The following is a 15,684-nucleotide window of genomic DNA, read 5'->3' on the forward strand; positions in this document are numbered from 1 at the left end:
AGCTTGGTGGGTAGCTTGGGCGGTTTGGCCCTCGCTTTGGTATTGTATAAACCTCATCACAAATGCGGAGCTAGATTCGTTCGTACCGCTACTAGCGGCACTTGTTATTCAAATGGATGAAAGAATGTTCGCATGATAAGCGTGTCCGCATTCTCTGCATTACCTTTCTTTTCGCGGTCTCGCTCCTGCGAGGGGTGATCAGTGGTCCTGTGTTTGGCTCGCTGTTTTTGCTGGTTACTTAGTTGTTGTTTTTTTTCCATAGCTTAACTTCGTCGTTGAATTTTGCCGCCTCGTGTTCGATTCTCGAACATGAGTCTGCGTCGCTTGTGAGAGAAGAAAAAAGAAGATTGGGAGAGGTAGTTGTCTCTTTCGGACAACGGCCGTTCAAAATTTCTTGCTGGAATTAAATCGGCTCCCCTGATAACATTTTATTAATATTATTAGTGTTATTAGTATTATTTCTTTTTTTTAATGATTCAGCTACGTATCCCAACAGTGTCCATCTCCTGCGTGTTTTCTTGCATTTCAGGTTTTATTTCGGTGGTTCTGCTTTTCGTCTACTTCTGTCTTCCCCAGCATTTATTTCATTTTCGTCCGTGAAAAAAATTCGTCTAAAAAAAGTCTAAAAAAACTCTCTGTGAACCCAAATTCTTGGCCTATAACAGTGCGTGAGCATGTGCCATTTTATGAGGTTAACAACAGCAGCAGCAGCAGAGCCGAAAAGAAGACTGAAAGAAGCTGTCCGATCTAAAACAGACCCACGCGTTGACCGGCTGCCAGGTTGCGAACCGGTACAGGGGTCGTCGGGCCACCAACGGGACGGCGACTGTGTTGGCAGGTGTGTTGTCACGGGCTCTGTCTCGCACCCGCAGCGTTTTCTTTCCAGCCGGTGAGCATTCTTGTTCAGTTCAGTCTCTGGCCTGTTATGTAAGGCGATGGCGCGCGCTGTGTTCTACGTCTGTCCTCGCATTATGCCGTCAACTCTCAATAATTCAAACTTGAAGCGACCAAATTATTTGTTTACGTTATGCGGAGCTCGAATCGAGGGGGGACTAATGCGTGAATTCGAGTATATACTGTAATTCCGAATCAAGCGAGTTCGAATTAATGAGAATTCACTTTATATGAGCCATTTGTAGCGTGGACCTTGCGTGGGAACCGTCGGACTGAGCCTTTACCCGCGCTTTCATTTAAAGGGCGCAGAGAAGCCTGCTTTGTTTCTTGTGTCGCCTTCCTGGTCAGCCTCTGCATTGTTAGTTGAGCGCCACGGCAGAGCCTCCTGTTCAAGTAGATTAATTTTTGCGGTCCATTGAACTGTTCCTGGGTGGCTGTGGTCTCCTCTTGTGGGACGTGTCGTCGATCACCATCAACCGTTTTCTATTGTCTCTCCAACCCTGCCATCGCATGCGCCTGGCAACCAAGGTTCAGATGCGTGCAGTATGAAAGAGAACAGGCGAGCGCGTGGCGATGCTGGTCGATCAGGCGCTTGACTTTTATGAATATTGGAGGCACGACGGAGCTTCCTTGGCTCCGATCTTAAACATTTTTTATAAATAACGCATAAATAACGGCAATGCAAACGAGCGAACCGAGCGGAGCGTACGACACGCAAGCTCAACCGGGCGTGCCTCCGTTTGCAACGGCCACAGGCGCGTATGTTGGGCCTGCAGGCGCCGTGCGGTCGCGCGTGTTCCCTTCAACGTTGCTCGCGGTGGTAGTGCACTTCGTATTGGCGTTGAACACGCGCGTCTCGTTACTGGTCGCCGAACACAGCCGTCAGCGGCGACAGGAGAGACTGAGATGACGGCAGCCGCTGCGGAGGCCCAACACCAGCCGCCTCCGCCAGGTGCAGCCAAAGCGGCGATGGCGGTCGAGGCCGGTGGCGACGCTGCGTCCCTGGCGCCGCCAGCTCCCGACGGGGCGATCGTGTTGGTCGTCGGCGGCATGTTCGTGCTGCTGTCGTGCGCGGTCGTGGCGGCGCTCTTCATGCTGGCCGAACGACACACCGCCGGCATCGCCACTGTCACTGTCAACGAAACGAAAGCGCCTCGCGTTGACCGGATGGCCACCGTCCCGGAGGACGACGAAGCGGCCCCTTCCACTGTCGACGACGGCGCCTTCGAAGGGGACACCTCGACGGCCGACCCGCCGGAGAGTACCACGAACGCGGATGAAGCTGCTAGAAGATAGGCGGTTCGCCGGAATAAAGTGGACTCTCCTCCTTCGTATCGCGCGCCACCGTTATGACTCTGTGCAGAGTCGCTTTGCTTCCACCTGTCTACTGTTTATAGCAGCCACAGTATCGGTATGGTTTGCGGCTTGCTATCTCAACTCTGCTGCAATTTTTATTTTTATTTTTTTGTGCGCGTGTGTGTTTATGTTAATCTTTCGACAGAAATGTTTTATTTGAGATTAAGGCATCGTTTTCATTTATTCGTCCAGAATCTGTTTTGTCATCGTTATCAACAAACTCGTGTCGTGGTGCTGTTTACTGCTTTGTGGGAACAGCAGCTTTGAAATGGTCAGTTGGCGATTGCCTATAAAGCTGTGCACAGAGTTCGTTGTATCGAAGCATACTTTTCACGTATAAGTCGCGCTCAAGATGCCGCACCGACAAACCACACAAATTTTGTACGTACGGAAATCGTCCATCATTTCCTTTTTTGGCTCGGCCTGTCGTCACTGGATGGTGGGATCAGAGGGTCTATTGCATCGGCAATCATGCGAATCGCAACGTGCAGTCCTAAGAGGCTCGCACTCATCCGCATTTGTGGTGCTTATGCAACCGCGGCGAGGATTCTTTTTACGCATCTGGTCGAGCGGTGAAGGCAAAACGAGTATGTCATGTAGCACAGGCACGGCCGTGTCGAAAATTCAGGGTCACGGACGAAACAGCTTGTGAAAGGAACAACGAAAGGAACACAAAGCGCAGTAGTTCATCGCACGCCTTTCCCGCGCCCGGCCCTTTACTGTCTGGATACAGCCAAGGCACATTGAAGTAGTAAGCACGGGACTTGACCGTACGGCGTCGACTCCGGCAGGTGCTAGAAGTCTGTCTGCGAAGCGTTGTCGCCAGTCGGGTGCCGCGGTGGCCGGTGGTGCGTCGTAGTCGGACGGGGTTGTTCTCGGTCGTGGGCGTGGCCGAAGGAGGTGGCGTTCCTGGCGGACCTGGACAGCGCGGCCGTCTCGATGGACGTCATGAACGAGACGTACGCAACGACCATGACGAACAGCACGGCGGCGCACAGGCCCAACGTGAGGAACGTCCTCCTCCGCTCGGCGCGTACGGACTCGGCGTCCGGCGGCGGGGCCAGCGGCGGAAGGCACAGCTGCCGGTCGCCGGCCGGGTCCTGTTCGCTCCCGCCCTGGCTCTCCGGGCCGTCGCCGGTGTAGTACATGGGCCTGCGCCACACTCGCGCTGTGCAGGGCTGCTGTTCCGTTGGCCGATTGGATTGGATTGGATTGAATTTGAATTGACGCTTTCTCCTTTGAATTGTGTGGGCCTTGCGCCTGCGCGCCTACCCTCTCTTAATCAATCCTCTCCCCCTCCCCCACCTCCTTCTATGACATGCTGGCAGTGGGCGTGGAGGCTAGCCCTCCGGTAGACAAGCCCGTGTCTTCCCACTTTACATCCTTCCATAATCCACAGAAGAAGAAGAAGAATATGCGATGGCGATCGTTTGGTGCGAACGCCAAGGGATTTGCATTGGGTTCTATTTGTGGGTTTCTCCACGATTACATAATTGCAACTGGTAGGTTGATGTGCTAATTCTTTTAAAATTCTACGAGCTCTTCTTTTTCACCAAAATGCTGTTTGTTATTTAACTGTCAATATTGTTCTCTTGTTTTTATTCATTGATTTTTCAAAATTCACGATTGGTGCTACTTGTTTGTCATCATCTTCCATGGAAACTTATTTGTTTATTCAACTACACCTTGGCTAATCCCCCCGCGTGGGTATGTGCCATATACCTGGGGTGAAGAAGAAGAAGAAGGTGATGCCTATGTCCTGTACCAGACCTCGCGTGGACGGATGACGAAGTGTCTCCTGGTGCCTCGAAGGCACGCGCGTTTGATCCCGCGACTCGTGGAGTTCGGGCACGTCTTGGCGGTCATTTGTAAATAATGTCGCCGTGATGTGCTGACATTCGCGCGGCAAGACCGCTGCCAGATTCGCGGCTAACACACGACTCGCGCATGTAAAGTGCATTCTCTCTCTCTCTCTCTTGAAGAACGCTGCCTACACCTCGCCGCGTCATCTATAATTGTAGCTGCATCGCTGCACGTGGCACAGAAGAGGGTTATTTTTGTACGGCAGGCCGAGCGCACAATGTAGCTGTAGCAAATATGTCCTCATATTAGAAAAGAAAGAACAAAAGAATTGTTGGATTGTCTGCTTTCAGTATGTTTAAGCGTGTCTCGCCGCAGGGATGGACGAAGAAAAAAAGTCTAACTGGCAAGTCAGCTTGGAAAAATTTAAATGACACAACAGAACAAACTACTAAAAATACGAAGATGCGGTGCCTGAGGTTAACGCGGCTACTGCGACAGTTGGAGCTGCATTCGGCGACCGTCGCTTTCTTTTGTGCATTGCAGGAGAGAGGGCATAAAATGTTGCCGGTTAATATTTAACGAGAAGTAGATATTCTCGCTTCCGGCTCCTCAGGAGGAGGAGTTGGTATTTAATGATGACCATTAATAGCCGTTTTTACGAGGTATATCCTTTAGGCGCATTGTTTCGCTTTCAGTACAAAGTGTGTAAATGGGGAACAGTGTGAGATTCAAGTATGTGCGCCTTCTTGGTGTGGGGGGGGGGGGAGGGAGGAGGGAAGGATTGGCTTTTCCGTGGTCATTAACAGCCCAGCAGTCGCTGTTGTTGTTAGCCTATCAAAAGATGGCACATACCCACACTGGGGGATCGGCCAAGAATCGGGCCGATCCCCCAGTGTGAGTATGTGCCATCTTTTGATAGGCTAACAGTCTATGTGTAGAGGTGTCGATTCTTCTTTCTCGTATACCTGTGCGAGGCTACACGTGCAATGAGCTGTCTGTATCTACTGCATCGCGGTGCACACCTAAGATGCGGTGGCTAATTTTTTAATTTTTTTCTTTCGTTCCTTTCAGGAATGCCTGCTGGACCTTCACTGCGGAAAAAAACGAGGTGTGTGCGCTGGTTTACTTCATATCGATATTTACGTGTGCGTCTCTGCGCACGTTCATCCATGCGCTAGGCTGTATGGAGATCGACTGCGCAACTTGGCCGTCAGTTCATGTGGGTAAAAAACCAGAAACCGAAACTAAATTGTTGAAGCTTTTAGCCGGAAAAGCGCGAGCTAGTAGAGAGAGGTGTGTTTAAGAGGAAGGCGGAGAAGTCGGCCCAAGTTCTCCATCATCTGGTCTGCTACTCTGCCCCGTGGAAAAAGGAAGAGGATAGGATGGGTGACGATGTTGATAGAAGAGAGATGGGAATATATGTATACATAACCACATGAGCAGCGCGCCTGTCGCAACCGCGAATCAAGACTCATGTAGCGCAAAAAACGCAGAAGCGTCCGCGCTTCTACGCTTAATCTTTATGACCAAGAGCCGAGTGCAAGGTCCTCCGAGAGTGTCCTGCTCTCGAAACGCGCCAAGGACGTGGCCAGTGCCACTCTTTCGTGCACATTTACAGTCTTCGTACTGAAAGTACATGCTCCTCAGTGGTCACTGGCGCCACAAGATGATGATGTGATGATGATGCCCATGATGTATGTACCGTCATGCGCAGTAAAGCCCCCCCTCCCCCCTTTTCTAAGTTCTGACACGTGCCACTCTGCGTGGGGGCGCCACCTGAGAAATCACTTCTGGTGTCGAGACGGGCCCGCTGCGACGGTCTCGACACCAGAAGCGCTTTGTAAGGTGGCGCTCCCACTCGGGAGTGGCACGAGTCAGAATTTGAAGGGGGGGGGGGGGGGGAGGGGGGGTCACACTTTTGCTCTCAATAATGCGTACCTACCCGTGACAGCGACGCCAGTCTCCATCTATGAGACAAGCTTGGGGGGGGGGGGGGGGGGGGGGGGGGGGGCTGCGCGGAATTCTTCATTTATTGGAAAAGGTCATGGTCGGATCTAACCTTTTAGGACGAATTCGTGCGTAACGCTTATCGCGTGTGTTCTCCGGTCGGCATGCTTTGCAGGGCTTATTAGTTTTTATCACAGTCCATGAAATGAAAATTCAAAACCGTACGCTAGGGGAGCATTCTTTTTCGCTTGGCTCTGCTGGCTCGTAAACTGTTTGAAGGCTTCCCGCTTTAGTCTGAAGAGTGTCGAAGTCAGCTCGAAATGCTTAAAGTTCATGCGGCCTTTTTCTTCCAACCTTTTTGTTTGCATTTCAAACAAGGCAGAAATGTGCTAAAATACCTTAGCTGCCACTTAAGAGTTTGGCCTTGCATCCCTGCTTGTGTCTCGTTTACAGCACTTACGGAGCTGCTATTATCATAAAGTTTGCGTTGTCCTTCCATTGAAAGTAGTCGTCTATTTCGACTTTCTTAAATTTTCGTGGAGTGCGCTACAGACAGAAAACAAGTCCTAGTGATAAAAAAAATAGAAGCGGCACCAAGCCCCCCCCCCCCCCCTCTCCCCCTCCCTCTACTTCCCTTCCCGGGTACGCCTTGCGAAATACTACTCACGTCGAAGACACCTGTACTGGCTTACATCAGACGAAATTCTTCACTAAATTTTGAACTATAGAACCTTGTTTTCAGATTGGGAGCCGCTGTTTTCTGGCATCCGTTTATCCCATCGTGTAACTTGAAAACTTTTGCTTGCATTTGCGCATTTTACTTGGTTTGTTCAATAAATTCTTGCTCCAAAACGACATTAAAGTACTGCATATTAGCCCGAGCTGTTATAAACGACGCGGCGACCGACTTAAACGCACTGCGGCTCCGCGGGCTCAATTTGAGGGCATTGAATACGCGAGGAGTAGCGGCTAGTTTTTGTTTTTCTTACTCTTTGATCATCTGTTCAGGCGCACGAGTTGACTCGATATACCCTCAGCCGATCGATCGGGCTACCGGCCACTCGCTAGAGGCGGGAAGCCCAAAGCAAGCTTTTGCGGCGGCCGAAAATTTGCCTAATCCGTTCCGCGCGCATCTTGGGCGCGCTGCTCCGCGTGATGGGCGGGGAGCGAGCTGACTGGGGATGGATGATTAGTTGGAGCGGATCAGCGTTTAATTTTGTCCCAGCGCAGTGCGTGGGTAAACGCCACGCCTTCTGTTCTCGCCTCCGCGTCTGGCGGCGTCCTGTCTGCGTTGCCTGCCTCTCTCCCGTCTCCAGGAGAGGAGGGTGGGCCTCGTTTATCCTTTGTCGGAGCGTTTGAGACGCACACTTCGCCGCGAGCTCTCAGGCCAATTGGTAACCGCTGGATGGAGCAGCTCCCGAAACGGAGCGGCAGTGTGTCAATTCGCTGGGAGGACTTGCCTGCTATGCTGATCGCGTTGCTTGCTTTCGGGATAGGTTCTTTCGGTATGCGGATTAAAGTGCTGCGCCCAGATGAAACCATCGTAGCCTCAGTTTTTTGTCTGTGTAGTCGGCCATCCTTTTTAGAAGCCGTATGACCGACTCGCCCAACATTTCATGTTGTATAACGTCAGTTGCGAGTGCCGTGTGTGCGATGCCCTTAAAAATGGTCACGCAGCTCTGGCAGCGCTTTCCTGATACGCAGCAGCCTGTATTGCATCGGAGGCTGTTTGCGGAGCCCTCCCTGGCGGGTTCTGAGCTTAGACCGTCAGCTCCGCTCACGTGATGGTCTCTTGTCATCACGTGTGACAAGTGCCAAGCACGTGACTGTGCGCCCGTTGCGTTCGTTGTTGTAGTCCAGGTTGCTAGGCACCGGGAAAAGACAGGCAGCACCACAGCGACAGCTTTCGCCGAGTTTAACGCGTTAGACAGCAAAGCACCCACACTTGACAGATTTGTTTTGTCTCGTGTTTTTTTGGGCCTTAGGGCGTCGACCGTGTGTATTACTCAGCAGTGCAGGGGTAGCACGGCGTGTCCATGAGTGGCTGTTCCGCCATTCACTTTGTATTGTTTGATTCGTTATTATTTATTTGTATGTTTCCCGTTACGTGGCAGCGATTTGTGCAATTTCGAGGTGGACAGCACACATAAGAACGGAACGCCGTGAGTCGGGGATTACCCATTGTGGGTATATGGACAACAGTAACCACCGCTCAGGGACGAAAAGAAACAAAGTGGAGAGTTTGTGGAATTTGATCTCCGCTGCTTCTACTCGGCCACTGTTCAACGAAGCATTTTTTCCCCTCGTCAGCCTCATTACAAACGCCCTCGGCGTCGAGGAGTTGAACATCTTTGATCACGAGCAGCATTGTGGCTGTCCGTATTACCTGCGCTGCGGCAGACTCTTCTTTGACGCCGTCCATGCACAGTTTCTCAAGCATCTCCCTGCGGCGCTTTTACATTGTTTATTTTATCGACAGCTGACGACTCAATGCTTGGAGACGGGAAAAGTGGTAGGTGCCTGGCCCCGCCATAGCATTTTGGCATCGTCGTGCGCGCTGGCAGGGCGCCATCCATGCGCGTAGCAGAGGAGTAGCCGCTCTGGTGGACCGTCCGCATAGAGCTCCGGCCGCTACAGCGAGCACGGTGGCCGCATTACCCCGTCGTTTTATGGGGCGCGTGTTTCCTTTTCTGGGGCCGCGTTATGCAGCACATTTCCCCCGTCCGGGCCGCCTTTCCCTCTCGTGCTTAGCCGGTTTTATTCGGACCTCCCCAGCAGTCCGGCACATAATCCCCAAATGCCGCGATAATCTCCGCCGTGCCGACGCAGCGGCTAATTTATTCATTAGAGCGCGGGATTTGCGGCGGCGAGCGCGCTGTTTGCGCGTTAGCCGTTTCGCGGGCGAGGAGTGGCCGCTCTCGTCTCCTAATAGCAGACCCCCCTCCTTTTTTTTTCTTCTGCCGTGTGCGCGGGAAGGAAAGGTTGGTAGTAGGGAGGGAGGGAGAAAGGCTGGGGACGCGCGCTCTCGCCGCGTGAGCTCACGGGGGCGCGCCCGGCGGAGTTTATCCCGAAATGTCCTCGCCGTTTCGCCTGCTGCTCTCGTGGCATACGCGTGAGAGTTAGGGCAAAGCTCTACGGTGGCAGCAGCGGTGACTCCGCACCCGCACCGCGCTGATCAATTCGATAGCTTTGGCAGCTGTGGCGAGGGGAGTGAGTGCAGCGAATGGACATAACCCCCTCCTCCTCCTCCTCCTCCTCCTCCTCCTCCTCCTCCTCCTCCTCCTATACTTCAATCACTTCCTGCTAGGATCTGCGAGGACCGGTGGGTGCGTTTTCAATGAGCCGGTCGGTGCTTTGCATCACTGTGGCGGACTGCGCGGTGTGTGCTCCCGTCTGACAAAAGCGCAACATTGCCGTCCTGCATCTTGTGGCGAGGCTTTCAACTCTGCCGTGCAAGTTGTTTAGCTTTCTGTGACTGGAGTTGCGCTCTTTATGCAAAGCTCCCCGCTACGCGGGTACTAAAGAGGCGTGCGTGTTTGTAGGCTTGTTTGAGGGTGGTTGCTTTGGAGCCGTGCGCTTATACTAACAGGGTGCTATGTATAACCCTTTAACCGCCAAATTTTTCCCGGCAAAAATGTACCCAAATCGCCTAATTGTTTTGGTGATTTTAGGGGGACAGTGGCTGTTGTCGGGCTTAAAACACGCACAAAAGGCTCAAAGCGAGTTTCATAGGCAACTACCGCCCTCTAGCGTTCAAAATTACAACCAGCGCAGTTGCAGATTGTAACTGTCCTTTGGCGCAGGCAACAACGCAACATTGGGCCGGACGAGTGTGACTCGTCATTTGCGATAGTGATACGATTTCCCCATGACGAGTGCAGCTCGTAGTTGACGTTAAAGGGCTAATGAAAACAGGTTGTTCTAGATTCATTGACGTGGTCTCATGTGTGGTTGGTGTTGTATTCATAACGTTGACGCGTTGTACACTTCAAACTCAGTTGAAAGCTTTTCTTTCCGCCTCGCTGGTAAGAAAGGTTGGGACGACTGCTTCGTGATTTATAAAAAAAAGGATTATGCCGGAAGACACCGACCACGTGATACCTGCATAGTCGTACCGGGGAATATGAAAGCAGTGCGCAGCCTGAAAACAAAATCTCAGGTCAGTCTTCGAAAATGAATCAAACGCGTTACTTCGTTTGCACCAAATTTTTTTCTGACTCCACGTAGCACTTGCTTGGCTGATAGCTTGTTCGAAGCGTTTTGAAAGTTTATGGCGACGTAGAATGCCCGCCTCATATTGGTTGTATGTCGTCAGTGTCGTAACGTCGACAGCTTAGATAGTTGAAGTTTCAACTTAGGGAAGAGAAAATCTTCAGTAGGGTCCGAATCCGGTGAGTATGGCGAATGGTGACGTATTGCCACATTTCGCAAGACGAAATGCGCTTTCTTGCCGCGTTTGCGAACTGGAACATTGTCATGCAGCTGGAACCCATCGCCACCAGCTTTCGTACCAGGTTACACTCGGCGATCTCTTTCGCGCGACCTTTGCCTAACGCCCTCACAAAAAACGCGACATTCGCAGATGTTACCTGCAAAGTGCACTCCCCATGAATCACGTCTTTCGCAACTAAGGAGCTGGGCACGGGCATGGGTCCACTCGCGACTTATTGAAGTTCACCTCTTTTGGTATCTGTGAATTCTTTTCAACGTATTGTATGTTGTGGTATTGCGGGTCGTAGGCTTAGCACTACGTGTCATCATCGTTTACAAAGTTTACTTTGTGTGTGGATCAGCTCCTTTACTTGACGGGCACAGGCCAGGCGAAGGCACTGAGATCATATTTTTGTTTTTGTGCCAGCGAACACGGAGCAAAGCTGACACAATTCTCGCTTTTGTTCAGTCGCATCCGGGTCACTGTTTTTGCTGTCGATATCCAGCAGGTGCTTTGGTCTGTATAATAGCGCGTCGATCAGAAGGCAACGGTGGGCGAACTGCTCCGAAGTTTTGTTGATGTCTGCTGGTCGCGAGGGCAGCCGCACTATTCCGATTTTACCTCTTCCAGTCCCTCGCGATATCTAGCTCTCCGATGGTACATCTTGAACGCCTTAGGACAGTATCGCCAAACGCCTCTTGATTTATGTTGTTTGTTTATCCTGCAGTTCTTTTAAAAATTACGCTAAACCTGTGGCACATCGTTTGTTTTTTGTTAGATGGTTGCATCTGCGCGGGAAATGTGCTCCGCCAAGTGAGGCTGATGAACATGGCGGAGTGGGCTTGCGGATGTGGGTTCCGATAGTTCAAGTTGCGAAGTACAGATGTCACCAGCTAGCGTGTACAAAATCGACAGTAAGAATTTCCCTTCTGACTATATCTTCCGTGAGATTCCGGGGCATCCGTGGGAACTGAAGTTCACATAAGAGAGAATGAAACGTCCAGTTTGTGGCTGTTGGTCAACCACTTCGAGCAAGTACTTTCAGGCGCCCCCTATGTCATGCTTGACGCCGTGCATACTTTAGCCGTAAAGATTGCGTTACGTGCTACGCAGGCATGACCTGACAGCAACTCTCTGGGAGAACCACGGCCTATTTCGTATCTGGCAAAATATTTTTGGGAAACTGTAGCACAGCTTACAATGCTGTGGCTTATAATTTTGCAGAGTACCCCGGAAACGTCTAAGCTGATACTTTGAGTTGCCGAACCGTCGCCATGTTGCCTCTAGGTTGCCTAATCCCGATTGGTAAAGCAGTTTATACAGGGTGGTTTTATTTTAACCTTTGCAGTTTTTATTTTGCAAACTGTAAGAAATACGTCGGTGTGGAAAGTTTAGCTGCATTGTACAGCGAGACGCGAGATTATGTACCTCGCGCCCCTGCCCGCTTCTTCGTCTTCTTCGTAACATTATCCGGGGCCACCGAGTGATCGTCCCGATCGATTGCTTGAATTCTGAAGGGTGAGGTAACGGTGAGCATGGCCAGAAAGGAGAGAAGAAGATGAAAGGCTTGACACCAAGATGAACGAGATGACTTGATGAACGGTTGCCCCCGGAGCTTCAAGTCCATCGGTCGGTCGCCCAGAGCCTAAGGTCAAGGTTTATGGTCTCGCCAGACAGCTTGAGCGGGGTGCCGTCTTGGTTCGGGTCGTTGTTTGTCTGGTCCTTGTAGTCGTGTCTAGTGGTCGGGGCTGGGGACGGTGCGGGGAAAAGCGGCTGGTCGGTTCTGGTCAGGTCGAGCTGATGTCGAGCCGGGCGGCGGAGTCCAGGTCCCCTCGGCCGACGACCAAGGCGAGCAGAAGGCGGGGATGCTCCAGGGACCAGGATGACCCGGCACCTCCACCAAATGTTACGACGTGGCAAGCCAAGGAACAGGACGACATGATGACAGATGAAATATGATTTAATGGCTGCGGGCCTAGCGCGAGCGCGCCGACCCGCGCCACTGCCCTCTTGTTCGTCGTCTTCGTAACAATTTTGTTGAATAATTAAATGATTAATTAGCTAAAATTAAATATAAAGTTTTGTTATTTTTTATTTTAGGGGTCAAGGATATATTGCAATATTGATGGCCGTCTACATCGAAGGTGAGCTGTGGCTAAATTTTTTTGATCGGCAGTGTGGTTCGAAATATCGAAATTAAAAAAAAAATGGAGGACGCTTAAGCTTCGCCTTTCAGACTGGAACGCGACAGCGTGTTGCAGCGCTGCCAGGGAGTCTATGGAACGCCATCGCCCGTTCGGCGCAACGCCTTGCCCGTTGGACAAATCGCTCTGCTACGTACGGTGAAACGTACGCGCGGAGCGGCAAACCACGTAGAAGCGCTGCCAGGCGCCCTGCCGAAACGCGCGGGACTCAAGTTGCAGTCGTAGTTCGTCGGCACATCGCTCTCGACAAACCCGATGCCACGAACGCCAGCATAGCTTCCGCGCCGTACGAACAAGCAGCAAGCCGCAAGCTTCATGGCGAACGCGCTTTGGATGTGCGCTGCGTTGTTCGCCGCTCACCGCGCGATTCCTGCGTGCCCGCACGGTCCCACAGCGCTCGAACGAGACGAGCGGGAGGCGCTGCCGTCGCGCGAGTTGATTCTTGTTGGGAGTGGAAAGGGGGGCACAGTGCGTGCTTTTATCTCTCTCTTCTGAGGGGATGGTCGCTGCGCTGGGGGGGGGGGGGGGGGGGGGGTAGAGTAGAGTGGGGGAGGAATGAGGGTAAGTGCTCGCCGCGCGTCGCGGGGAGATAGGGTAGAGTGAGCGAAGGAGCCACGCTATCTGTTGGGGCAGTGGCGTACATTGCGAGGAGGAGGATATTTCGCTCACGGCCAACGCCGCCGACGCCGACGACACCGGCTTTTCTGCGACACGGGACCCTTAACGCTGTCGCATTAATACACATTTGAACGCTCATTGAGTGGGCTTTGCCGCATTGCGCATTTGTAAAATGATGTCTCTTGCATATCTTAAGCCTCAAATACGGGTGCAGTTGGTGGATTTGATGACGTAGAAGTTAACTTCATTGCAGCGACGATATCACGCTTAGCGACGCCATTTTAGTGTTAGGTAATGCGGGAAAGCCAACTCAAGTTTCTTCTCCCGCTTCTGCTACAGAGGCGACGTTACCTCACTTAATACTAATTTGCCCTGGACTTTGGGAGCCACGCAAGTGACACCTCGACATTCAGGGTTGCCACCCCAGCCGACCACCGGACACTCGAATCTGGACCCATGGGCTCCAATACCGGGCCTTGTTGGCGTTCGTAGCCGAAATCGGCCTGCACACGTACCTATAACCCTCTTATGCCAAAGGGCATATTTGCGCGAGGAAAAAAAAAAGATTTAGAATGCGTATTTTTGACGTCGGATATTTCGAACCACATTGCCTGTTAAGAGAATATAGAACATGGGCCACATTAATGTCGACGGCCATCAATTTCGCAATATAACCTTGCCCCCTAAAATCTGAAATAAAAAGTTCATTTAAGTCAGTCGTATAATTATTGATCCAAATGAGGTACATGATGTCCGCCTAGCTGTACAATCCAGCTCAACAGACCGCATCGACGTATCTATGACAGCGTTTAAAAGAAACATCTGCGAAGTTTAAAAAATCACCCTAAAACTGGCTTAAAACCCTCTTGCAGTTCACTAGAATCAGCGGTTGTGCAAGTGGCTGAATTGACCTTCCACTTTCATTTGACAGTAAACTACATCAAAGTACTTGTAATGAAAAATTCGGAGTTCGGTTTTTAACACATATGAGAAGTAAAAATTTATTGTCTTGGTATAATTTGCATGTGCACCGTCAAAAGTGAAACTTCTACTACCAAAGGGAAATAAGTGCGATTGCTTCCGATTTTTTTTTTTCCTGGAAAACGTGGTAAACGTTCGTTGCCTGCCGTTAAAGGCCTGCAAAATGTATTGCAATGCTGGTTTCGTGCTACGATCTGAAACCTAAACATTGATTACAGCTCAGTCAAAAACATTGCGCACCGATATCTACGCATTTTGTTGGTACATACCGATCTTGTCTCCAATCGACAACTTCCGAATGCTGAGAAAGTAATTTTGCGTCAATGCCGAACTTTTGGTTCAAACTTGAACGGCCTACGTTCCGACTGCACAGGAGTGACGTTTATTTTATCACGCCTGGCATCGCAATATTTTATCTTATCGAATTTTAAATGAGCCCTCGATAATCTTCCTTGAGCCACCAGCAACTCGAAACCCGACCATGGCATGCTTTCTTGCCAGGTTGGTTCTAGTGCAAGAAAAAAAAAAAACAACGCTTTACAGGGCAATCGCGTGGGACACATTTGTCTTCTCCGTCAGATGGGTCTTAGTGCAAAAAAGCACGCTTTACGGGGCAAACGGGCTGGGGGACAGAGTAGTCTTCCTCACTAGGTGTATAGTTTTGCAGAAAAGCACGCTTTACAGGGCAAGTGGGCTGGGGGACAAAATAGTTTTTTCCACTACATAGGTCTTCGTGTTGAAAAGCACGCTTTACAGGGCTGATTTGGTAGGTGGAGGGACAGAGTAATCCTCCCCGCCAGGTGGGCTTTAGTGCGGACAAGCACGCTTTACAGGGCAAAATGGTTTGGTGGTGGGTTGGGACAGAGTAGTCCGCCTCACCATGTGGGTTCTAGTGTATAAAAGCACGCTTTACTGGGCAAATGCATAAGGGACTGAGGTGTCTATACTGCTAGGTGGAGTACGGTGCAGAAAAGCAGGCTTTACAGTGCAAGCGAGTGCCGGTGAATAGTCTTCACCGCCAGGTGCTCGTTGGTTCAGGAAAGCATGCTTTACATGGTGAGTGGTCGCAGACAATAGTCGAGACGATTTCTTTGGAAGGAGGAAAACTGCCTTGAAAGGCAATGTATGGAGGTAGAACAAAATTGGAAGGAAGCCTCGGCAGTCTTTCTGACGGCGTCGCTGCTGTCTTGAAAGGCATTGAAATGGCTGTGACAAATTTAATAGGGCCAAACTGATAATTTAGATACGCGTAGGTGAAGGAACAACTGTGTGTAAATGTTCGAAATCTTCGAATAGTGAATAGAATACCCTCCTGTTTGATTAATCGAATGGATCAAATAGTGCTAAAGAGCACGGATTGTTGTGCTAGTTGGTGTTGCATTTTCCTGAAACTTGTAGGAGTGCACACAAGCGTGGACAAGGCAAGATGTTGACAACATAAACGCTCAC

The 15,684-nt window shown here is 51.0% G+C and overlaps 2 protein-coding genes across 6 annotated transcripts in view; both read left to right on the top strand.

Annotated features, from left to right (window-relative positions):
* The window catches only part of ssp3 (SCAPER domain-containing protein short spindle 3), a 107,103-nt gene that overhangs the window by 78,236 nt on the left and 13,183 nt on the right, over positions 1 to 15,684 (top strand). For all 4 annotated transcript variants that reach the window (XR_013313334.1, XR_013313335.1, XM_077658108.1 and 1 more), the window contains one exon: positions 5,125 to 5,161. Coding sequence is in view for 2 of the 4 variants with exons in the window: in XM_077658108.1 (XP_077514234.1) it covers positions 5,125 to 5,161 (37 nt within the window). In the remaining 2 variants the exon portion in view is untranslated. The remainder of the gene's footprint in view (positions 1 to 5,124; positions 5,162 to 15,684) is intronic.
* LOC144123370 (uncharacterized) lies at positions 644 to 2,225 on the top strand. Of its 2 annotated transcripts, none has more exons than XM_077656214.1 (2): positions 644 to 838; positions 1,774 to 2,225. In XM_077656214.1, the coding sequence occupies exon 2, from the start codon at positions 1,801 to 1,803 to the stop codon at positions 2,188 to 2,190; it is 390 nt and encodes a 129-aa protein (XP_077512340.1). In that variant the 5' UTR covers positions 644 to 838; positions 1,774 to 1,800; the 3' UTR covers positions 2,191 to 2,225. The 2 variants fall into 2 exon arrangements, with proteins under 2 accessions (XP_077512340.1, XP_077512338.1); XM_077656212.1 differs by having other exon boundaries at positions 646 to 889.

Source organism: Amblyomma americanum, chromosome 3, assembly GCF_052857255.1.
Source record: "Amblyomma americanum isolate KBUSLIRL-KWMA chromosome 3, ASM5285725v1, whole genome shotgun sequence".
Taxonomy (NCBI): Eukaryota; Metazoa; Arthropoda; class Arachnida; order Ixodida; family Ixodidae; genus Amblyomma; species Amblyomma americanum.

Bases quoted from the DNA above. Each gene is read 5' to 3' on its own strand.
- LOC144123370 (XM_077656214.1), top strand. From the start codon at position 1,801: ATGACGGCAGCCGCTGCGGAGGCCCAACACCAGCCGCCTCCGCCAGGT.